The sequence below is a fragment of the Thamnophis elegans genome, chromosome 6 (genome assembly GCF_009769535.1).
Source record: "Thamnophis elegans isolate rThaEle1 chromosome 6, rThaEle1.pri, whole genome shotgun sequence".
NCBI classification, from domain to species: domain Eukaryota; kingdom Metazoa; phylum Chordata; class Lepidosauria; order Squamata; family Colubridae; genus Thamnophis; species Thamnophis elegans.
This window is the reverse complement of record NC_045546.1, coordinates 58449008-58469886: the sequence shown is the minus strand read 5'-3', so window position 1 is coordinate 58469886 and position 20879 is coordinate 58449008. Positions and strand designations below refer to the sequence as shown.

Below are 20879 nucleotides of genomic sequence, written 5' to 3'. Positions count from 1 at the left end.
AATCTGGCTTCTTAGCCAGTGCCTGAGAACGGCATTCTGCAGCTCGGTGCCCCTCTTTTCCACACTTGAAACAGACTAAGGATTTCGGAAGTGTCATTTGCGGTTTAAAAGCTTCTTGTTTCCATTGGGGTGGGGATTTCTTCCACATTCGTCCTGCCCATTACTGACTTCTGGCCATGTTGATCTCTGCCTCTTCAGCAATAAGATACCACTCATGTAGATGGGTTGGGGCATCTCGGGCCACACAAGTATTGTAGAGTTCATCACTCAACCCATCCTTGAAGCAGCTTACCAGGATATTGTCTGGCCAGTTCACATGACATGCCAGGTCTCGGAATTCTTCGGTATACTCTGCCACTGGCCGGCATCCCTGCTTCACAACTTTAATGTGGTTGTGTGCTTTGCAGTCTGCGAGGGGGTCCTCGAACTGTCATCACAGGTCCATCATGAACCGATCAAAGTCCAGCAGTTCTGTTGCATCGGCATCATGTAAAGTCACCATCCATCTGGCAGCGGCTCCTTCCAGGGCTAGGGTGACCACTCGCACTCGGGCTCCTTGGGTTCAAAAATCACACCCATATTCTTGCATGTAGGTGAGCACATGTGCCACAAAGAATCCCATTTTTTTCGAGTTCCCGTCAAATTTTATCCCCAGGGAAGAAGTTTTCCTTTCTAACTGCAGGTTTCAGCCTTGGTTTGGAGTGGCCCCCAACCCATGCACCAACTGGGGGGGGGTAGGGTTTTCTGGGTTCTTAGCTGTTGCTGCTATGCCGTCAGCTTGATCAGGAGGGACCAGAGGGGGGTTAGTTCCCCTTGTGTCACTCCCGTTCTCCATAGTGAGGGGGGAGGAGTATCCAGAATGGGTTGACCTTGTCCTCTCATGATTGGATGATTCAGATAAGCTCTTTGGGCAACGCCCCCTGGCCACCAGGTATTCCCCATTATTTGACTCATCCACTCACTGGAAAGGTACCACTCTGGACCACCAGTAATTTACAAAGGATTAAGGAAAATAAGCTGGACCCGGCGAATCCTGCCTCCCTACATCGTGCACAGCCTCCTCCTGCAAGGACTGGACTGCCACAAGCCCCTGAGTCGGCACGCTGCCCTGGCCGCTGAGTGAGACGGAGTCACTCAGTGAGGACATTTGCCGGGCAAGCAGGAGGACAGGGCATAAGCTTCCTAGAGGCAAGCTCTTGCCGCAGAGGCTTCTTAGGAGCAGGAGCGCTCCCCTGCTCCCCTCAGGGGTTGAGCCACAAACCACGGCTTGTTAAAATGCCCGGGAGAGCTTGCGCTGGCAGCGATCACCAGTGAACAAGGTGAGAGCCGGAGAGGATCAGAAAGAGCTGGGGGAGGCGAGAGAGAGAGCCTCCAGCAGCAGCGGCAGCCGCATGGCAGCCTGCAAAGGCACAAGCCATTTCCATGTGCTCCAGCAAAGATGAGCTTTTTGAATTTGGAGCCGGGGGCCATGTTGAAGCACATGGTCCAGGATGGTGGCCTCCAGCAGCTCAGAGGAGGCTGGCAGGAGCCCAGCTCTCAGCCCTGCAGCAACAACCACCACCAGAGGCTCTGAGGAGCCCTTAAAAAGGTTAGAGACCATTGCAGAGGCATTAGCCAAGGGTGGGGGAGCAGGCAACAGCCAAAAGGAGGCATATCTCCATCAAGGAGGTTAAAAAGGCAGGCGGTGGATCAATCCCCCTCAGCCTAACTCCAAATAGGAAAGGCAGAGGCAGCTGCTACCCACCCCCCCAACCTGAGAACTCCTCCCCTCAGGGGAGGATCCCCTTCGGCTTGTCATCCGGTGTTACAGCAACCTTGCCTCACAATTTATGCAAGCCCTTTTCTGTCCCTGATTGACGAGTAACAGGAGAATTCCAGAGGCTTCTCCTTTAAGAACACTCTCCTTTAAGTAGGAGAAAGGGGGGGGGGGTCGAGAAGGCTCTCAGCAGGAGGCCGCAGCTCTTAGTAGCACAAGCTGTGTTTTTTGTTGCTAATTCTTGAGGGCAGGGCTATGGTATTTGCCCCACAGAGTCATTTGGGGAGAAGGGGGAGGAGAGGCCCCACGTGGCCCAAGATGGCAGTCCCCTGCAGCTGGGAGGACAAGCAAGAATCAAGTCCTCGCAGCTCCACTGGAGGGACAGAAGAGCCTCCAATCAGGTTAGAGATTACCCCTGAAGGCCCATCCAAGGGTGGGGGTGGAGGGCAGAACACATATCAGGGGTGGAGAACATCAGAGCCGACTGGCTCAGCCGGACCAAGGTGGACAATTTGGAGGGAGGCTGCAGCCAGCAATCTCCGAGGAGCTGGCGGAGTGCTTCGGATGCCTGGAGGTCAACTTATTCACCATGTCCCTCAACGCTCAGCTCCCGAGGTTCTTCTCCAGGTACCAGACAGGGGGGGGCAGAAAGGGTGGACGCTCTGCGAAGCCCCTGGCCCAGGGGTCTTCTGTATGGCTTTCCGCCCTTACCCCTGATCCCCAGGGTCATACAGAAAATCCTTCGGGAGGGGGCGGAAGGGGTTCTGTTGGCTCCTCACTGGCCCCAGGGGCCATGGTTTGTAGATCTCCAGTTGCTTTCAGGGGAGAGCCCTGGAGAATCCCCCAGGAGAGGATATCCCTCAACCAGGGTTCGCTTGTCTCTCAATGGCTCCAGCTGACTGCTTAGCTCTTGAGCGGAGCATCCTGGGGAAAGACCTCTTCTCCCCAGGGTGATACAGGCTATCCAGACTGCCCGCACAACCTCCACAGAGCTTATCTATGGCTCCGTGTGGCGGGCCTTTGCCTCATGGTGTAACTCCCTGGGGTACAATCTTATCCAGGCCTCAGTGCCACAGATTCTGGACTTCCTCCAGACAGGCCTGGACAGAAGGTTAGCTCCTAACACGATTAGGAGACAGGTTTCAGCCATCTCATCAGTTCTCCTGCTTGGCAGGAACCAGAGCTTGACTCACCATCCTGTGGTCAGGCAATTCTTCAAGGGGGCTTCCAACCCCAAACCGCCCACGGTATTCAGGTACCCTTCCTGGGTCTTAAACAGGGTAGGGGATGCTCTAACAGGCGCTCCATTTGAGCCTTTACGAACAGTTTCCCTTAAGTTCCTGACTCTTAAGGTGGCCTTTCTAGTGGCCATCATCTCCGCCAGGCGGATATCCGAACTGCAAGCTCTGTCCACCAGGGAGGATCTCTGCATCTTCCACCAAGACAGGGTGGGGTTACAACTGGATCCGTCCTTCATCACCAAGATGGGCCCCTGCTTCTATCGAGCCCAGGAACTGATTTGCCCAGCTTCTGTCCAGACCCTTCTCACCCGTTGGAGAAGAAGTAGCACACTCTGGGCGTAAGGAGGGCTCTTGAGGATTTCCTCAGGAGAACCAGGCCAAACAGGAAATCCGAAGCTCTGTTTGTCTCCTTCTAACCAGGGTCCTGGGTAACAAGGTAACTTCCACCACAATAGGCAGGTGGTTGCGAACCTGCATTGCTACTGCATACCAATCACAGGGCTTACAGACACCAATCATATCACAGCTCACTCCACATGGAGCGCAGCCACATCCACGGCCTGAGCCACGCAGGCATCCCTGGCCGCAATCTGCAGGGCAGCCACATGGGCTTCCCCCTCTCCCTTTGTTAGGAACTATAAACTGGACTCTTTTGTCCCGGCAGAAGCCTCTTTGGCCGCAGGGTGTTGCAGGCGGTTCACAGGGCAGGCCCGCGCCTCAACTGGCATGAGTGGAGGACATGGGGCATCAGGGGTCTCCCTCCCTAGGGACGTGCAGGCTTTGGTACGTCCCATTCTGGATCCTCCTCCCCCCTCACTATGGAGAAAGGGCATTGGTACTTACCTGATACGCCTCTTCTCATAGTGAGGGAAGGAGTATCCAGTTCTTCCCTGACTATGTTTGTACGACTAAGTGTTATGTTTATTGTTTATGAGGTTATATAAATAGTGATGTTGAAGACGATAAAAGCTAAGAACTGAATTAAGAGTCTGGGGTGAATGGTGCAACGAGACAGATAGAGCTCTTCGTCAAATAATGGAGAATACCTGGTGGCCAGGGGGCGTTGCCCAAAGAGATTATCTGACTCATCCAATCATGAGAGGACAAGGTCAACCCATTCTGGATACTCCTACCCCCAATATGAGAAGAGGCATATCAGGTAAGTACCAAACCCTTTTGCCGGCCTTTCCAACGCTTCTCAGTTGCCGGTCTGGCTCCCCTCGGATGTTGAGATTTTCCAAAATTTCCATCACCCACTGGGTTACATGCCTCTTCAGAGAATCCTCTCTCAGCGGGGCTTCATTTAGTTCCTTCTGTTCAGAGGGGGTTTCTAACTCCAATTCCTACCCTGGTTTTCTGCTACCTCAGGTAAGAGTGACTCCCCTGGTGTTTCCTTCCCAGCCATCTTTCGTCCCAATTCCGATTGACCAACGGGGCTTTTGGGGGTCATCCAAGCTCACTCTGTTCTTTCCGCCAGGATACAAGGATCAGGTCTCTGGTTGTGGAGGGGTTTCCATCTCCCTCCAGCACTCAGTTTCCCCTTGTTCACTGTTATGCTCAGACATGGTTTGCTTAGTCCCCTCGGTCGAGTAAAAATGTTCCTCTCCTGGTTGACCACTTTGCAGAGAGATGCTGCTTTATGTAATGGCTCCTCTCTTAACTTGAGAAAGTAACGACTCTTGAAACGGATTATTTCAAAAGGAACCTTTAATCAAGCAGGATGTAAACCATTAGAAGCAAAGCAGCATCTGAAAACCTTTAGGCCATGCAAATGGGATTAAGCTGATAATGACCCGTCCCCTTTGTCTGAATGCAGATTCTGACCAATACAGAAGTGTGAAGATGCGTCCTTACTCTTCTGCCCTGGGAGTCAATAAAGCACATGTTCCCATGGCTATCTCTAGTTAGACATCAAAGTTATATATCCCACATGGCTGTCATAAACATCCCTCCAGAGATATTGGACCTTCAGTCTCCCCGTGACAGGAAACCAATTGTAAAGTTGTAAAACTCAGTTGTTTCAGATGTAGCTAATGATTTAACTTCGAGGCTCCCCTCCTCCCAATTGAATGGCAGTATCACTTCAGGGATCTGACATGTTGCCGGTATGACCCTCAGGGTCTGGCCTAAGGCAGGGAGAAAGAGGATCTCATTCATTCATCTATAGGATCTCCTATAGAAACAGAGAGAATGGCAGGGCTCCAGTCAAGTCCAGATTGGCTAGCCTAGATGCAGTGACCAAGATCAAAGCTAAGGATTGGGCTCATAAAAAATCCTTCAGGGCTGAGGAAAAAGCAGCCAAGCAAAGGCAGAAGACCTTGGATTGGGAATTAATAGAGCCAGGAAAGAATCAGATTTGCCAGGACATTAGGAGGGAATCCAGCAGAACTTCTTAGGGTCTGTTCCCCTGATGCTCTTAGTGAGCAGTAAGAGTAGGAGCAATTGCCTAGGTCTAGGACTCAGTCAGACCCTCCAGCTCAGATGAGGCGAGAGCTCCAGGAATGAAAGTCCAGTAGGGGACACAGGCAGGTTTCAGAGGCAACATTCACCCCTACAGCAGTGGGACTCCATCTGGAAGGGTTTCAAAAACAGGACATTCACCCCTACAGCAGTGGGACTCTGTCTGGAAGGGTTTCAAGAACAGGAGCTGAGGTGGCGCAGTGGTTAAATGCAGCACTGCAGGCTACTTCAGCTGACTTCAGTTCTGCATTTTGGCTGTTCAAATCTCACCGGCTCAGGGTTGACTCAGCCTTCCATCCTTCCGAGGTGGGTAAAATGAGGACCTGGATTGTTGGGGGCAATATGCTGACTCTGTAAACCGTTTAGAGAGGGCTGAAAGCCTATGAAGCGCGGTATATAAGTCTAACTGCTATTGCTAGGACATGCCATCCCTTTTGAGACTTTGGATTTCTCATGCCATCAGACAGGAGATGGCTGAGATGCATCAGGGCCTGCAATTACCTTGATAGGTTGCCGACCAGGACAGGCATCTTGATGTCGGGTACCCTGCAGCGAAGCCCCCCCAATTACAAGGGCCGAGGCAAGGTCCTGATTCCCTGGAATCTCCGTCCACAGCCAGTCTTCTCTATCAGAAGGGAAAATCCTTGGCAAAGGGAAATTTTCCGAAGGTGAGGGGGGACAGCCTTGGTAGGCCAACCTTCAAGGGCCTATTCAATGCCTCCCTCTTTAAATCACTTCTATCTAAAGCTCGAAGCACTGCTCTCCTGGAAAGAACTCAAGTGCTCCAGAGCCAGCCCAGGGTTTGGTCGAACAGGAGGACTTCCTTTTCACAGAGCACACTACAGAGGTGGATGCCATCCCTACTCCAGGGATATTCTTGGATGTTATAAAGAGACATTGGCTTCTCCAGCTGTATTTCTAGACCCAGTGGACTTGGTCCAGGTGCCAAAGGTTGATACTCCAGTGGCTGCCTTAACGTCACCCTCGGTACTTCCACTGAACGCGGAAGATGCCTGAAGGCGGAAGAGAGAAAGGAAGAGATGGCTCTTCACTAGGATCTCAGCAAGGTGATGGTGGCGGCTGAATTTACTGCATATGCATCTTTAAACATAGCTAAGTTCTCCCCTAGAGCCAGTGCCTCTTCGGTGACGCTCGTCATATGTTATAACTGGACATTGGCACATGGACGCCAAGAATAAGTGGAAGCTGGCATCCACTCCCTTTGGGAGAGGAAATCTCTTTGGGACATCTCTGGATCCATTCTAGTAGAAAGGAAGGTCCTTCCGTCCCAGGGCAGGCGGGCAGATTTCCTTGCCACCCTATATTTCAGGCAGCTCTCCTTTCGGCAGGAGGAGGCAGGCAACTACTTTCCCTACCAACAACGGCCTTTCTGCCCAGAACCAGATACCACAATGATAGGTCAGGCTTTGGCAACAGAGGCAGGCAACAGTCGCAGGGCAGACAACCCATTTGAGGCAGTAGCAATAGACCATTCAGATGCCAGAAGTCATATGGGGACAACACTCCCCATAGGGAGTCATCTTGGTTTTTTCTCAGATTGTTGGGAGGAGATCATGACAGACTCGGTAAAGGAGACCGTAAGATCAGGGCTGTCCCTAGAATTCCTATCCACTCCTCCAAGATTCTTCCTCCGCTGCCCATTTCCAGAGACTGGGCAAGACGAGAACTCATGAAATCGGCGATCCAACATTTGTTCCATATTCAGGCCATCCAGCCGGTTCCGGTGGAGCAGCAGGGGCTCGGATTTTATTCAATCTTGTTTTGTCATTCTAAAGGCCTCGCGGGGTGGGGGTGGAGAGAAATTTGAACCTCAAGGAACTAAACAAGCATCTGGTTTAAAGAAGGTTCAAGAGTGAATTGAATTGAATTGAATTTATTGAATTTCTATGCCGCCCTTTTCCCCGAAGGGGACTCAGGGCGCTCACAACCAAGTCAAAGGGGAAGGGTACAATAAGGAATAAAAAGACAGACAAAACAATACCATAGTTTAAAAGCACACAACAACCATACCATTCGAGGGGGGGGGGGACAGACTCATTAGCCCAGGCCTGTTGGAATAGCCAGGTTTTAAGGGCTTTGTGGAAGGCCTGGAGGGTGGTGAGGGTTCGAATCTCCATGGGGAGCTCGTTCCAAAGGGCCGGAGCAGCCACAGAGAAGGCCCTCCTCCGGGTGGGTTGCCAGATGGCATTGACCAGCGGATGGATACGGAGGAGGCCTAATCTGTGGGATCTAATCGGTCTATTGGAGGTGATCGGCAGCAGGCGGTCTCTCAAGTACCCAGGTCCAATACCATGAAGGGCTTTATAAGTGACGACTAGCGCCTTGAAGCGTATCCGAAGACCAATAGGCAGCCAGTGCAGCTCGCGGAGGATAGGTGTAACGTGGGTGAACCGAGGTGCACCCACAATCGCTCGCGCAGCTGCATTCTGGACAAGCTGAAGTCTCCGAATGCTCTTCAAGGGCTGCCCCATGTAGAGCATGTTGCAGTAGTCTTGAGGTCACAAGGGCACGAGTGGTTCAGGTTCAGGTAGGGACGCAAATGGTGCACCAGGCGAACCTGGGCAAATGCCCCCCTGGTCACAGCTGACAAGTGGTGTTCAAAAGTCAGCTGTGGGTCCAGGAGGGACTCCCAAGTTGCGAACCCTGTCTGAGGGGCGTACTGTTTGACCCCCAGCCTGAGAGATGGAAAACTTGGCCAATTAGTGGGAGGGAAACACACCAGCCACTCGGTCTTATCCGGATTGAGTGCAAGCTTGTTAACCTCCATCCAGACCCTAACAGCCTCGAGGCACTGACACATCACATCAACCGCTTCACTGAGTTGGCACAGGGCGGACAGATACAGCTGTGTATCGTCCGCATACTGATGGTATTTATCCCGTGCCATCGAATGATCTCACCCAGCGGCTTCATGTAGATATTAAACAGGACGGGGGACAGGACCAAACCCTGCGGCATCCCATAATTCAGGGGCCTAGGTGGTCGATCTCTGCCCTCCGACCAACACCAACTGCGACCTGTCTGAGAGGTAGGAGGAGAACCACTGTAGGACAGTGCCTCCCACCCCCACCTCCCGCAGTCGTCGCAGAAGGATACCATAGTGATGGTATCGAAGGCCGCTGAGAGGTCAAGGAGCACTAGGATGGAGGCATGACCCCCATCCCTGGCTCTCCAGAGATCATTGGTCAGCGCGACCAAGGCGGTTTCCGTGCTGTATCCAGGCCTAAATCCCGACCTGAAAGGGATCTAGATAAGCGGTTTTCCTCCAGGACCGCCGGAGCTGAAAGGCCATCACTTTCTCAACAACCTTCCCCACAAAGTGGGAGGTTGGAGACTGGACGATAGTTATTTAAAATGGCTGGATCCAAAGATGGCTTCTTCAGAAGGGGTCTCACCACCGCCGCTTTTAAAGCGGGGGGAAAGAACCCTCCCTAAGGGAGGCGATAACAACCACCTGGATCCAGCCCCGTGTCACCTCCCTGCTGTTAACAACCAGCCAGGAGGGGCACGGGTCCAGCACACATGTGGAGGCACTTACAGCTCCCATGGCCTTGTCCACTTCCTCAGGGGTAACAGCTTGAAAATCAAGATGCACTTTCTTCAGTCCATCCTGCCAGAATTTGGGAGGGGGACTTCTTAACTTCTGTAGATTTGACGGCGGTTTACCTCCACATCCCTATCTGTCCATGTTGCAGGCAATTTCTGAGGTTTTGCTATGCAGGGCTTCTGTTGGCCTAGCATTGGCCCCAAGGACTTTCACCAACATTATAGTACACCTGGCCGCAATACCTCAGGGCCTTACCAATTCAGACTCAATGTTATCTGGAAGATCCTCTTAATTCAGGCATCGTCCCTCTAGGAGGCAGAAAGGAATCTACGCACTACTATACAGGTCCTGAGGGATCACAGTTTCTCAATAACTTGGACAAATGCCATCTGTTTCCCACAATAAGGCTTGTCCATTTGGGGGGCATTCCTAGACATGATATCTGGACAGGTTTTTCTATCCCAGAAGACGCAGGATAGCATCAGGGCCTTGATAGCCCAGATTTGGGTGGACAGAATAGCACCGTTGGCCTTGCTGTCCCAACTTCTGGGAAAGCCTGCATTTCCTTAGTGCCCTGGGCAAGGTTCTGCGCCAAGCCCCTCCAGTGGTTATGCTTCCCTACCAGAGGACAGGGCACAGTATCTCAAAGTCAACGGTGTGGGTGCCGCGGAGGGTATTTAAATCATTAAATACCCTCTGGTGAGGGTCCAGTGCCATCTGCAGGGGCTATACCTTCAAGGAAGTGGACAGGTGGACAATAAGATCTGATGCCAGCCTTTTTGGTTGGGGGGGCACTTCGAGTCTCAGATGGCCCAGGGGCAGTGGACACCGCAGAAGTTATGCCACAGTATCAACTGGCTGGAGCTCAGGGTGGCCCGCCTGGCTGTCAGGCATTCCAGCAGGAGATTTCTGAGTGCCATGTCTGCCTTCTGACAGACAATGTGGCAGCAAAGACCCACATCAATCAACCAGACCGAATGGGTGGCCAGCTGGGCTGTGCAGACTCTTAAGTAGGGCTTATTTGGAGGTAGGGCTTAGGCACATGCATAAAAACACGATAGGGCTTATTTTTGGGATAGACCTTATTTTGGGGGAAATTGTATTAAAGCAAGTAAGCACTAACTTTTCAATTAATGTTATATTTCTTGTGCATGGAAATTATGCGGTTTATGACTACTCTGTTTATCACTCATGAATATTCTGAACAACCCTCGCATCCTTGCAACTGTACATAATGTACTCTCAATTTATAGTTTTCATTTAGCAGTTATTACTGTTAAGTATAAGTTGAAATTATGGAGATGATTCAATATTTTTGTATAATTGCAAAAATAAATGTACTTATCTGGTTTCAAAGAAATGGAATAGAAAGTTTCCTATATAATATTTGCATTAGAGAGAAATGAATCCATTTTCTGTTTTTTTAAATATGTTCTGATGTAAAGTTGGTAATTTCAATGAGCACGTAATCATTGGGGTTGTTTTTTCTCAGCCCAAGGCATTAATGGCTGAAGTTTACTTTGAAGATCTAAATTGTGAGAACAATCCAGACATTAGCCTGTACAATGAAATTGCCCTGTGAGGAGAATATTTAGTTACTGTATATATTATCTCTGAAAAGTCCTCTTTCAGTTCCTTGTGTTTCCTTGCCTAATTTAAAGCTGCTTGGAAACTAAATAAATAAGTTATGACACAACTCCTTTATGTGTTCTTTTTATACACAGTAAGGTCCATTTATCCATAATAGTGCAATAGTGAGCAAAATATAGCATCAATTCAGACATTATCCACATCATTATTAGAAAGATCAATTATAGTTATTAAATGACAAATAAGACTATGAGAGCATGAATTGAAATGTTTTTTTTAATATATTATCTTTATATTAACTATATTAACTATGATTAGCCATGATGTACAAATTTGGGAAGCATGAAGGTAGGAGAGTTAAGAAGATGGCATTTGAGATCGCAGATGTTCCTGTTGATTGTTATTTAAAGGTACTTTTTCTAGTACCATAATTTATTTACAGTTCAGGTCATTTGGCTTGTACTTTTTAGCAGAGCGCAGTGAGTCACAGAATAAGATTAAATGAGGCAAACAATGATAATAATTTAAACATACTTTCAGGAGGTTTTGTAGGAGAAGGAGTGGCAGAACCTGGGGTGGAGTCAAAGATTAATCAGTCTAATAGTTTCTCTGTAGCCACAAATGGATTAAGTCCAACCCTCCTGAATTCCATTTACCTTTATCTAGTGCCAAAGTAATGTTAACCATTTGTTGAGTAGATTTCTATGCATAGGCATCAATAGTAATAAGTCAGTTTAATTGGAATTAAACTTATTTCTGGCCTTTTGCTCTTGATAGTTTTTATGATATTCATTGAGTTTTTCCCCTTCGAATTCCTATTCATCTAATGGAAAATATGCATTTGTTACATTCATAATTTGCAAATGTGTTCTCAAACTATGACATGAAAGGCAAATGACATTGATGGGAGCTTTTCTTCCTGAATAAATAATGCTATAGCTTTTTATAGCTTATTTAATAGCAAAGAATGAAAAATTCATTCACTTTGTAATTTGGAGCACCATGTATTGCTCCAAATGTTCACTGGCCTTCTTATAATTTGTATCTTATTAGTCAAATGATGAGTGAATTCAGTTTTAGTTAGAGAATTTGATAGCTGAGATCTTTTGGTCGGACACTTATAAAACTGTTCCTTACTGCTTCTTGCTTGTTTTAATTAGTCAGAAGAGATTTGCTGTATTAAGCAAGGGCTTCAAATATCTTTCTTCTAGAAATACTCCTAAGTTGCTTTTAAAATGACATATTCTGGCCACTAGCAGAATTAAAGTGTTCCAATTATTTTAAAGTCAATTTTAAATTTTATTTTTTTACGTAATAATTTGGTAGATAGTAAAATATGTATGTATACTAACTTTAAAATTAATTTCTAAAATTAATGTCTCTTACCATCTAGAGGAGGTTTTCTATGTACTGTAGTATTTACTTGTTTCAGATGTTAATATTGGTAATGATTTTTTACTTAACATTATTTAAGACAGAGGTGGCAAAGACTCATTCTTTTTCTGGTCAAAATTTGCCGAAGCAGTTTGACAACTCTGTGAAACTTAACAAAAAATAAATTTATTGGGTGCTTACATTTCGCAGAGGCCTCTCCTTCCAGTGGCCCTGTGTGGACTCTGCCAGGCCTCTTGATAAGTGTTGGAGTGATGTGAGAACTTGACTCCTATTTTGACTTAACTACTTCCTTGCAGAAGTGGTAAGAGACTCGGTTGGCCCTATTTCCATTTATAGAGCACCGTTGGCCCTATTTCCATTTTATAGAGCACCTGGCTTGGTTAGCAGATTATCAGCAGTCAACAACTTTGGCCAGTGTTATTCTGATTCCATGCTTAGGCATGAATCCTGATTGAAGGAGTTTACATAATTTACATTTTAGAGGATTCTGTAATTTCTACATTTGAGGGGTAAGATTGAGTTCAAGTGGTAGTGTCAATTTTTTAGGGAGGTAATGGTTTCATGAGGCATCATAGTGTTGCAGTGATGGTCCTTTTTGTTTGGGTAGTTCCAGTCGATGTTCAACTGGAAGTCAAGCCAGAGTCCCCTACCTGGGATGCCTCAGGGCTTGACACTCTCACCCTTTATGTTTAACATCTCTATAAAACCATTTGGAAAGTCTTTTGTCAGTTTGGTAGCTGGTATCATCACAATGCACAATGGTATATCTTCTATCAGTGTTAAGAGGCTGAGCGGTCTGAAGGAGGAGAAGTTTACTCAGGGTCAACCCTGGCAAGGTCAGACAGCTGTGGGTATTCAGCAGCCCTAAAATTTCAGTCCTTGATGAAATACTAGTTAAAGAGCAAATATTAATTAATTATTTATTTATTTATTAGACTTATATACCGCTTCATAGGGCTTTCAGCCCTCTCTAAGCGGTTTACAGATTTTTTAGCAAATTGAGTCAGCAACTTGCCCCCACAGTCTGGGTCCTCATTTCACCCACCTCGGAAGGATGGAAGGCTGAGTCGACCTTGAGCCGGTGAGATTTGAACCGCTGAACTGCAGATCACAGTCAGCTGAAGTGGCTGCAGTACTGCAACCCTAACCACTGCGCCACCTCGGCTCTTTAAATAAATAAAAAATAAAAGCTGTGGCCAAGAAAGCTGTGCACTGATCCATCTAGGACACTTTTTTAAAAAAAAAGATTTTATTAATAAACATGTAAAATACACACACACAAAATTTAGACGTGCATCACATTATACAATACAATACGAACAGGAACTTCCTGTTCTTTATAATAGCAATTATCAATTGATACCACTCACCTTATATTATTTCCCCTTCTATTGTATTTCATTTGGATTTCACCATTCTTAACCCTCTTATTTTACTCATAACTATTATTTTTTGAGTTTTGTTATATTCGTTCATTGATTTTTGTTTCTTTCCTCCATCCACCTATACCATTATCCCATATCTGGTAGAATTCTGATTCTTCTTTTCTCTGGATTTCTTTAGCTAGTTTGTCCATTTCGGCACAGTCCATAACCTTTCTTATTATTTCATCTTCGCTTGGAATTAATTTGTTTTTCCAGTTCTGGGCAAAGGCAATCCTTGCCGCCGTAATTATATGTAGTATTAAATTCTGGATTTATTTTTTGTATTTTGCAGACATTATTCCTAATAAAAAAACTTCAGGTTTCCATTCTATTTTAACCCCTGTTATTGCCTCCAGCCAATTTTTGATCCTTTTCCAAATTTTTTAGCCTCCTCACAGGTCCACCATAAATGGTAATATGTTCCGTGTATTGATTCGCATTTCCAACATTTTGGGGAGGTCTTTGTTAAGATTTTAGCTAACCTTGTTGGTGCCAGGTGCCATCTGTAAACCATTTTGTACTGGTTTTCCTTGTATGCAACTGATAGTATCATTTTTAAGTTATTCCCCCAAATTTTTCCCATTTGTATAATTCAATATTATAGCCAAAGTTCTGCGCCCATTTTATCATTTGTTCTATCACAATTTCCTCTTCCATTTATACTTCAGGAGGAATTTATATATTCTCCCTATCATCTTTCTATCTGAGCCTTTGAATAATTTTATCCAATTCATGTGGTTCTGTTTCAATGTCATATAATTAGTATCTTTATTGTAATTAGTTTTGATTTGGAGGTAAGTTAGCCAGTCAACTTTCATGTTCTGATCTGCAATTCTTCAATTGTTTTTAATTTCCCTGTCTATCAATTAAGTCTTAGGATTTGTTCCAATCTGTACAATTTGGGTGAGTCGTCCTTTCTGTCGGTGATAGCCAATTCAGGAGTTTCACATAGTGGATTTTTTTGATTTGAGCCATTTATGCAATAACGCTCTTCTGATTAAATGATTTTGAAAGTATTTGTCCATTTTATTTTATCATCCCACAGGAATGTATGCTAGCCTGCTTGCAGATCATGGCCTTCTAAGGTCAAAATTCTTTTATTCTTTAGCTCTATCCAATCCTTCACCAATGTTATTGTTACTGCTGATGCGTATAAATCCCAATTTGGTAAGGCTAAGCCTCCCCTCTCCTTGCTGTCTTGCATTGACTTTAGTTAATCCTTGGTTTTCGTCCCTGCCAATTGAACCTAGCGGTTATTTTATTTAATTCTTGAAAGAATTTTTTACCTGGATTAATAGGTGCAGCTTGCAATAGGAATAGGATTCTTGGTAAAATATTCATTTTAATTGTCGCTATACATCCCATGAGTGATAACTGAATATTTTTCCAATTTTCCTAAATCTTCTTTATTTGTATCACTAATTATTATGATTATCGTCTTTAATTGTGGAACATTTTCCAACACTTCCCCAAGTATTTCACTTTCTTAGTTGTTTGCATTCTGGTTGCTACTTCCAGTTCCTCTTCTTGCTTTTTGTCATGTTCTTGGTTATCATTTTTGTTTGTCTTTATTGATCTTTAGTCCTGCCACTTCGCCATATTCTTCTAATTTTTGAATTAATTTCAGGCTGGATTCTAATGGGTCCTCTAGAACAAATACTAAGTCATCAGCATGGGCTTGGGTCTTATATTCTTCATTTTTGAGTCTTAAACCTTTTATTCCCTGGTCTTTCCGAATTTCATTTAGTAAAATTTCCAAAGTTAATATAAAGAGCAAAGGAGAAAGGAGGCATCCTGTCTGACTCCTTTTTAATTTCAATCTTTTCTGTTAGATCTCCATCAGAACTTTGGCTGTCTAAGTGTTATAAAATTCTTCCATCATTTTTATAAATTTTTCTCTGAATTTCATCTCGTTCAATAGTGTTATAAATTTCCAGATTACGTTGTCAAATGCTTTTTGTGCATCAAATAAAACCAGTACCATTTGCTTTTCTGGATGCACCTCGTAATACTCTATTATGTCTAAGATGATTCTCGTATTATTTTTAATGTGTTTGTGGGGTAGAAATCCATTTTGGTCCGGATGTATTCGTTCATTTAAAACCTGTTTAATTATTCCTGCCATAATTGCTGCAAATATTTTATAATCAGAGTTTATAATGAAATTGGCCTGTAATTTTGAATTTCATCTAGGACACTTTTAATGTGCAACCATCTCACAATATAGTGTTGCAGTGTGCTCTGAGTGAGGTTGCTCTTGAACACTAGAAGTTAAAACTGTTCAGACTGCAACAACACAGGCAGTAATGCCTCAATGTGCCCAAATAACTCTTGCTTACCATTTGGCTTCTGGGTGCATATTAGAATGCTAGTTGCCATTTATAAAGCTGTTCATGGCATTGAACTACTTATCTGAGTGACTGTCTACATTTCTGCATGTCCTGTACAATTAGACAGAAAGGATGCCTTTGGAGTCCTATTAATTTGAACAATGCCATTTGTTGGGACCATTTCCTATAACAGAAACTTGCCCCATTCTCCAAGTTGTAAGGTTTCCACTCTGAAAATTCTTGAAAGTCCTTGAATTTCGCTGAGGGTTTGGATAGGCATTGAGTCCCTTTTAGGGTTCTGTTTGCTAACATGAACTTTTTTTACTGGACATATACTCATCTTGCTTGTTTTATTAGTCCCGCTATCAGAATTCCAACTCCCACCCATGTCACCAGGATCTTGGATGGGAGTTGGGAGGTCTTCTAAATTTAATAAATAGATTGATAGATACATTTTAAAATTAAAATAATTAATTCTCACATTGTACTTCATTAAAACCCCAATCAGTTTATCTGTTCTGCAGTATTACAGCTGCAAGATAAAAAACAGGTTTCAAAGACTATTCAAGAATTACTTTGTCGGGTGTATATGTCCTCTAGGCCATATGCTTGTTCTCAGTAGATTTAAAAACTGTATTTACAATAGCAAAAAAACAAAAACAATTTCTCTCTTATCAATGCTCAATGTAAAAACCAGACAATTACACTTCTGCTTCTTCTTACCAAACTAATATACTTCAGTTTATTTCAAGGGTGAGGTAATTGGTAATTATTGAAATTAAATCTGAACATTCAAATTGCTAACCTTCAGCTATGGCAAGATGATTCAGAAACCTCAGACCATAGGTTTGACTATAGTTTAGTATAATTACAGATGTAGACTGGTGATTTTTTTTATCTTTAATCTGATTATTGTATTGCAAATACTTTTCAGCATTGAAGTATTTTTGTCAAATGTGATATTTGATTTCACTTTGAAGATAGGCAGCTTATTTTTCATATGAAAATTTTGTCATAAGGCAGACAGTATTCAGTTTAGTGCTCACAAAGCAAATAGATGATAGAGCAGTATAAGGTGTTCACATATTTTAATCTGTGCGGTAATGCTTCTTCAGGCATTTGCTTCTTTGTTTTCTTAGATGTAACTGTTGATATTGCCAGCTTATTTTCTTCAAGCCTAGGTCCCACAGTTTTAATACAAAGGATTGATATCTACAGCATTTTCCCCTATTTTCCATATATTTATGGAAAAATCACCTTTATTGCTTTTAATCAAATATAAGATGCATGCAAGAAAATACAAAACCAACAACAATAATAACAACTGGTCAGTGATCTGAATAAATTTGCCCAAAAAGCATACTAGAAAGAAAGAAAGAAAGAAGAAAGAAAGAAAGAAAGAAAGAAAGAAAGAAAAGAAAGAAAGAAGAAAGAAAGCCAAGTGAATGCCATTGTAAATTTTGCTTCATGCCCATATTATTATAGCATTTTTTTCTTGCAAACAAAAATGTTTCCTAATTAATAAGGTACATACAATGTAACATATTCTATAATTAGCAAATGGAGGTAGAATATTCAGAATGTAGACTTAGGAATGCTACTGCACAGAAATACTGATGTTTTTTCCTCCCAATTCTTTGTTCTTCATTCTCATCTAATTTTTTACAAATTTGAATGGCAAATGAACCTAATTACAATATTTTACCAAGCTGTTTTTCTTACAGTTTTTGATATGGCTTATAAAAAGATACCTTTCAGGTACATGGATCTGAAGCTAGTTTATTTAAAAATCATTTTTTCTAGTTTCATAAAATATGTTATGCCAGAACGGTGTGGTATTTAATGCTAAAATAAGATTTACTCCTTCATTTATAATTTCTGCTACAGCAGAATTGTTCTTATAGACAAGTGACTAATACCTTAATGTATTAAACTAAACTATCATCTTAATATTTAATAATTATTGAAAGATATATGATTAGGTTATTTTATTCAGAATGAAAATTATGCAAATTAAACAATTGTATCATCATAGCAGTAAAATAAGGACATATGCATTTCCCTAAAATAAAAACTAATATTATGTAAGATGGCAAAATATTGGATTGCTTCTTAGCTTTGCAACAAAAGTCAATTTTAAAGTATATATATTATCAATAGTATATTTCTAAAGAATATCCTTTTTTTTTCCAGGCTGTTGGCTGCTATGAATCGTTAATATTAAAAGCAGAAGGAAAAGTTGAATCAGATTTCTTTTGCCAGTTAGGTCACTTCAACCTTTTATTGGAAGATTATCCAAAAGGTAAGTCTATTATAATTTATTTAGTATTTTCCACTCAGAATCCTAGATCAGTACTACATATATAGTACAGTACTTACATTTCCCCCCCTTTTTTTGGAGAGGCAACATTATACAAAATACATAGAAAAGTAATAACAGGGAAAAGAAATTAAAGGAAGGAGATAAAATAAAACCCAACCAAATTCATTTTAAACCAGTACCATTCATTGTTCTTCTCTACATCTTTCTATCCATGCAAACCATTCTTGCTTCTATCATGTCCATTTACATACTAACTTTTTTTCCAATAATCCCCTAAACCGCAACTTTCTCAATCTTTCATTTCTCTGAACTCATTTCCTCTTCATTTATTTTTAGTGATCAGTTATTCCTTATAGGTGTAGATCAAATAACCTTATTTCTTTTCTACCGGTTACTTGTTTTCTATCTCTATTTGTTCATATCTAGTCATTGATATTTTAATCTTTAAATTAATCTGTTCCTTTCTGTATTTCTCTTGACATATCTGTCTCTGTTAATGAAGTAGGGAGAAGCATAATCAATTTTTGTTTGTTTCAACATTCATTCCTTGCCATAGACTATGTAGCATCAACTACATTTCTAACAGTATTTGCATATCTTACATTTTTTTCCCATTCATTTTATGATCTAAAAATTCAACTAGGACAAGCAAATTTATCTATTTCCTCTAATTTTTGTCATACATGTATAACTTGCAATACTTAGTGCCTTAAAATTTCAAATGCATACTCCTCACTCTATCATACAGTCTAATACAGGTAATCCCTGGGTTACAAGGGTTCCCTTAGCGAATGTTCGAAGTTATGTGATCAGTGCCCCCTAGCGTTTCCAAACAAGGACCAAAACTATGAATCTTGCAGCACCATGGCAGTTGTTTGCCCTTACGAACAACTGCAGAGACTCTGCAACATTTGTCCTCATGTTTCTGGCCAAAATGGAGCTTCTGAGGGGCAGATCCACCCCTCAGAAGCTCCGTTCGGGTGTCCAGACGCCTCGCCTGACACTTGCTGGCTGAAATGGAGCTTCTAAGGGGTGGATTTACCCCTCAGAAATCCTATTCAACTTTCCAGAGGCCTCCCCTGGCCCGTTGCAGGCCAAAATGGAGCCTCCGGGGGGGCCAGATCCGAGCCTTCTTGGGCCGGATCTTGTCCACTGAGGCTCCATTCGGCCCTCTGTGGGCTTCCCCGGACTGTTGCAGGCCAAAATGGAGCTTCCAGGGCCCAGCCCCCAGAGGCTCCAGTTCACTTTGTAACGGGCCAGGAGAAGCCCACGGAAGGCTGAATGGCATTGGTGGATGGCATCCGGCCCCTGGAGGCTCCATTTAAGCCTGCAACAAGCTGGGGGAGGACCGTGGAGGGCTGAATGGAGCCTTGAAGGGGCAGACCACCCCCCCTCAGCTCTATTTTGGCCATGCTGGGGCGAGGCATGCGGAGGCCCAAACGGAACTGCAGAAAGGCACATGAGGCTGGAGAGAAGACTGTTTGCTAGATCTTCACAAGGTAAGGAGCCCCTGTGTGGCAGGTGGTATGGGGAAGCAATTGTGGGCAGTGTGAGGTATTTCAATGGATCGGGGAGTCCTTGGGTACTCTTAGGCAGGTGGCCTGTTCCATTGGTAGGCTCCCCTATGACCTTCCCCACCCTGAAATATCTCATGTGCACTTAATGACGGCAGTGATCCCTTTAAAGGTACGAGATTCATTCCCTTGAATCCTCGGTTTACGAATGGAATGGAGTCTGCCCATTCCATTCGTAAACCGAGGATTACTTGTACTTGATGCAAATTATATGAGCTTTTTTAACAACAACCTATTGTCTACATGCAGAATTATATGTATTTTTATATCTCCAACACGCATATTTTTAATGTTACCATGGGCATTCCTTACATATAAATACATTGAACCAGTCAAGGACACATTGTTACCAGCACTCATTCATTCCATTTCAGCTATCATTTCTCCTTTCACATTGCCTCTTCTCCTTTGTTTCCACCCAAAGATTCATTTCTGGTATTACCCAAAATGCTATGTCTCAAATTCAGAATCTCTCATCATCACTGTTTCTTTCATAATAAACAATCGGTTCTATTGTGCTTTTAGGTATATTCCTTTGCCATGTGTTTGCGTGTAGGTTAATGCTTAAACTGACATAAACATTTTTAAAGCAGCTACTCACCAAAAAAAATCACATGCTAGAATCTTCGAATGGCCAATTACTCTGTATATTCCATTCATATCACTTAGAAAAATAATTTTTCTTTCGAGATTGCACTCATTTAAAAGTTTTTCTTCAAGCCCATCCCTTGGTTCTTTCATAATTAGCAACTATTGCTAACATATGGATATAGAGAACAAGCTAGATGACACAATTCATGCTTTCTGATATACATTTTAATAGTTTCATATGTAATTAAACATATATCTTATCTATGCTTATGTTATTTTATGTAAATTACATTTCCTAATCTAAAAGCTACCTCTGAAATCTCTCAATCTGCTGCTAATTAGAAAATACTGGATTGTCATTTAATAATGCTGTCGATAATTCTACTTTCTACCTTGGAATTATATTGATAGGAGGGCCATAAAATATTATAATGATTCTAGAAAAACTGACCATGTATTAACTGTGCAGCATAAAGCAAGTGACAAAACATTTTTGGTATCCTGCTGTTACTAAAGTATGATTGTGTCAAACTCAAGGCCCTTGGGATGGATTAGCCCACAGGGTGCTTAGATCTGGCCCGCGGCGACACCCTGGAAACAGTAAAGAACTGGCCCGCGCTACCTTTG

At 43.4% G+C, this 20879-nt stretch overlaps 1 protein-coding gene across 5 annotated transcripts in view; it reads left to right on the top strand.

Annotated features, from left to right (window-relative positions):
• KDM6A (lysine demethylase 6A) overlaps positions 1–20879 on the top strand; it is a 266555-nt gene that overhangs the window by 46755 nt on the left and 198921 nt on the right. For 4 of the 5 annotated variants that reach the window (XM_032219796.1, XM_032219794.1, XM_032219798.1 and 1 more), the window contains exon 3: positions 17958–18066. The exons of the other annotated variant lie outside the window; for it this stretch is intronic. In XM_032219796.1, coding sequence (XP_032075687.1) covers positions 17958–18066 — 109 coding nt within the window. The remainder of the gene's footprint in view (positions 1–17957; positions 18067–20879) is intronic. 5 annotated transcript variants of the gene reach the window in all.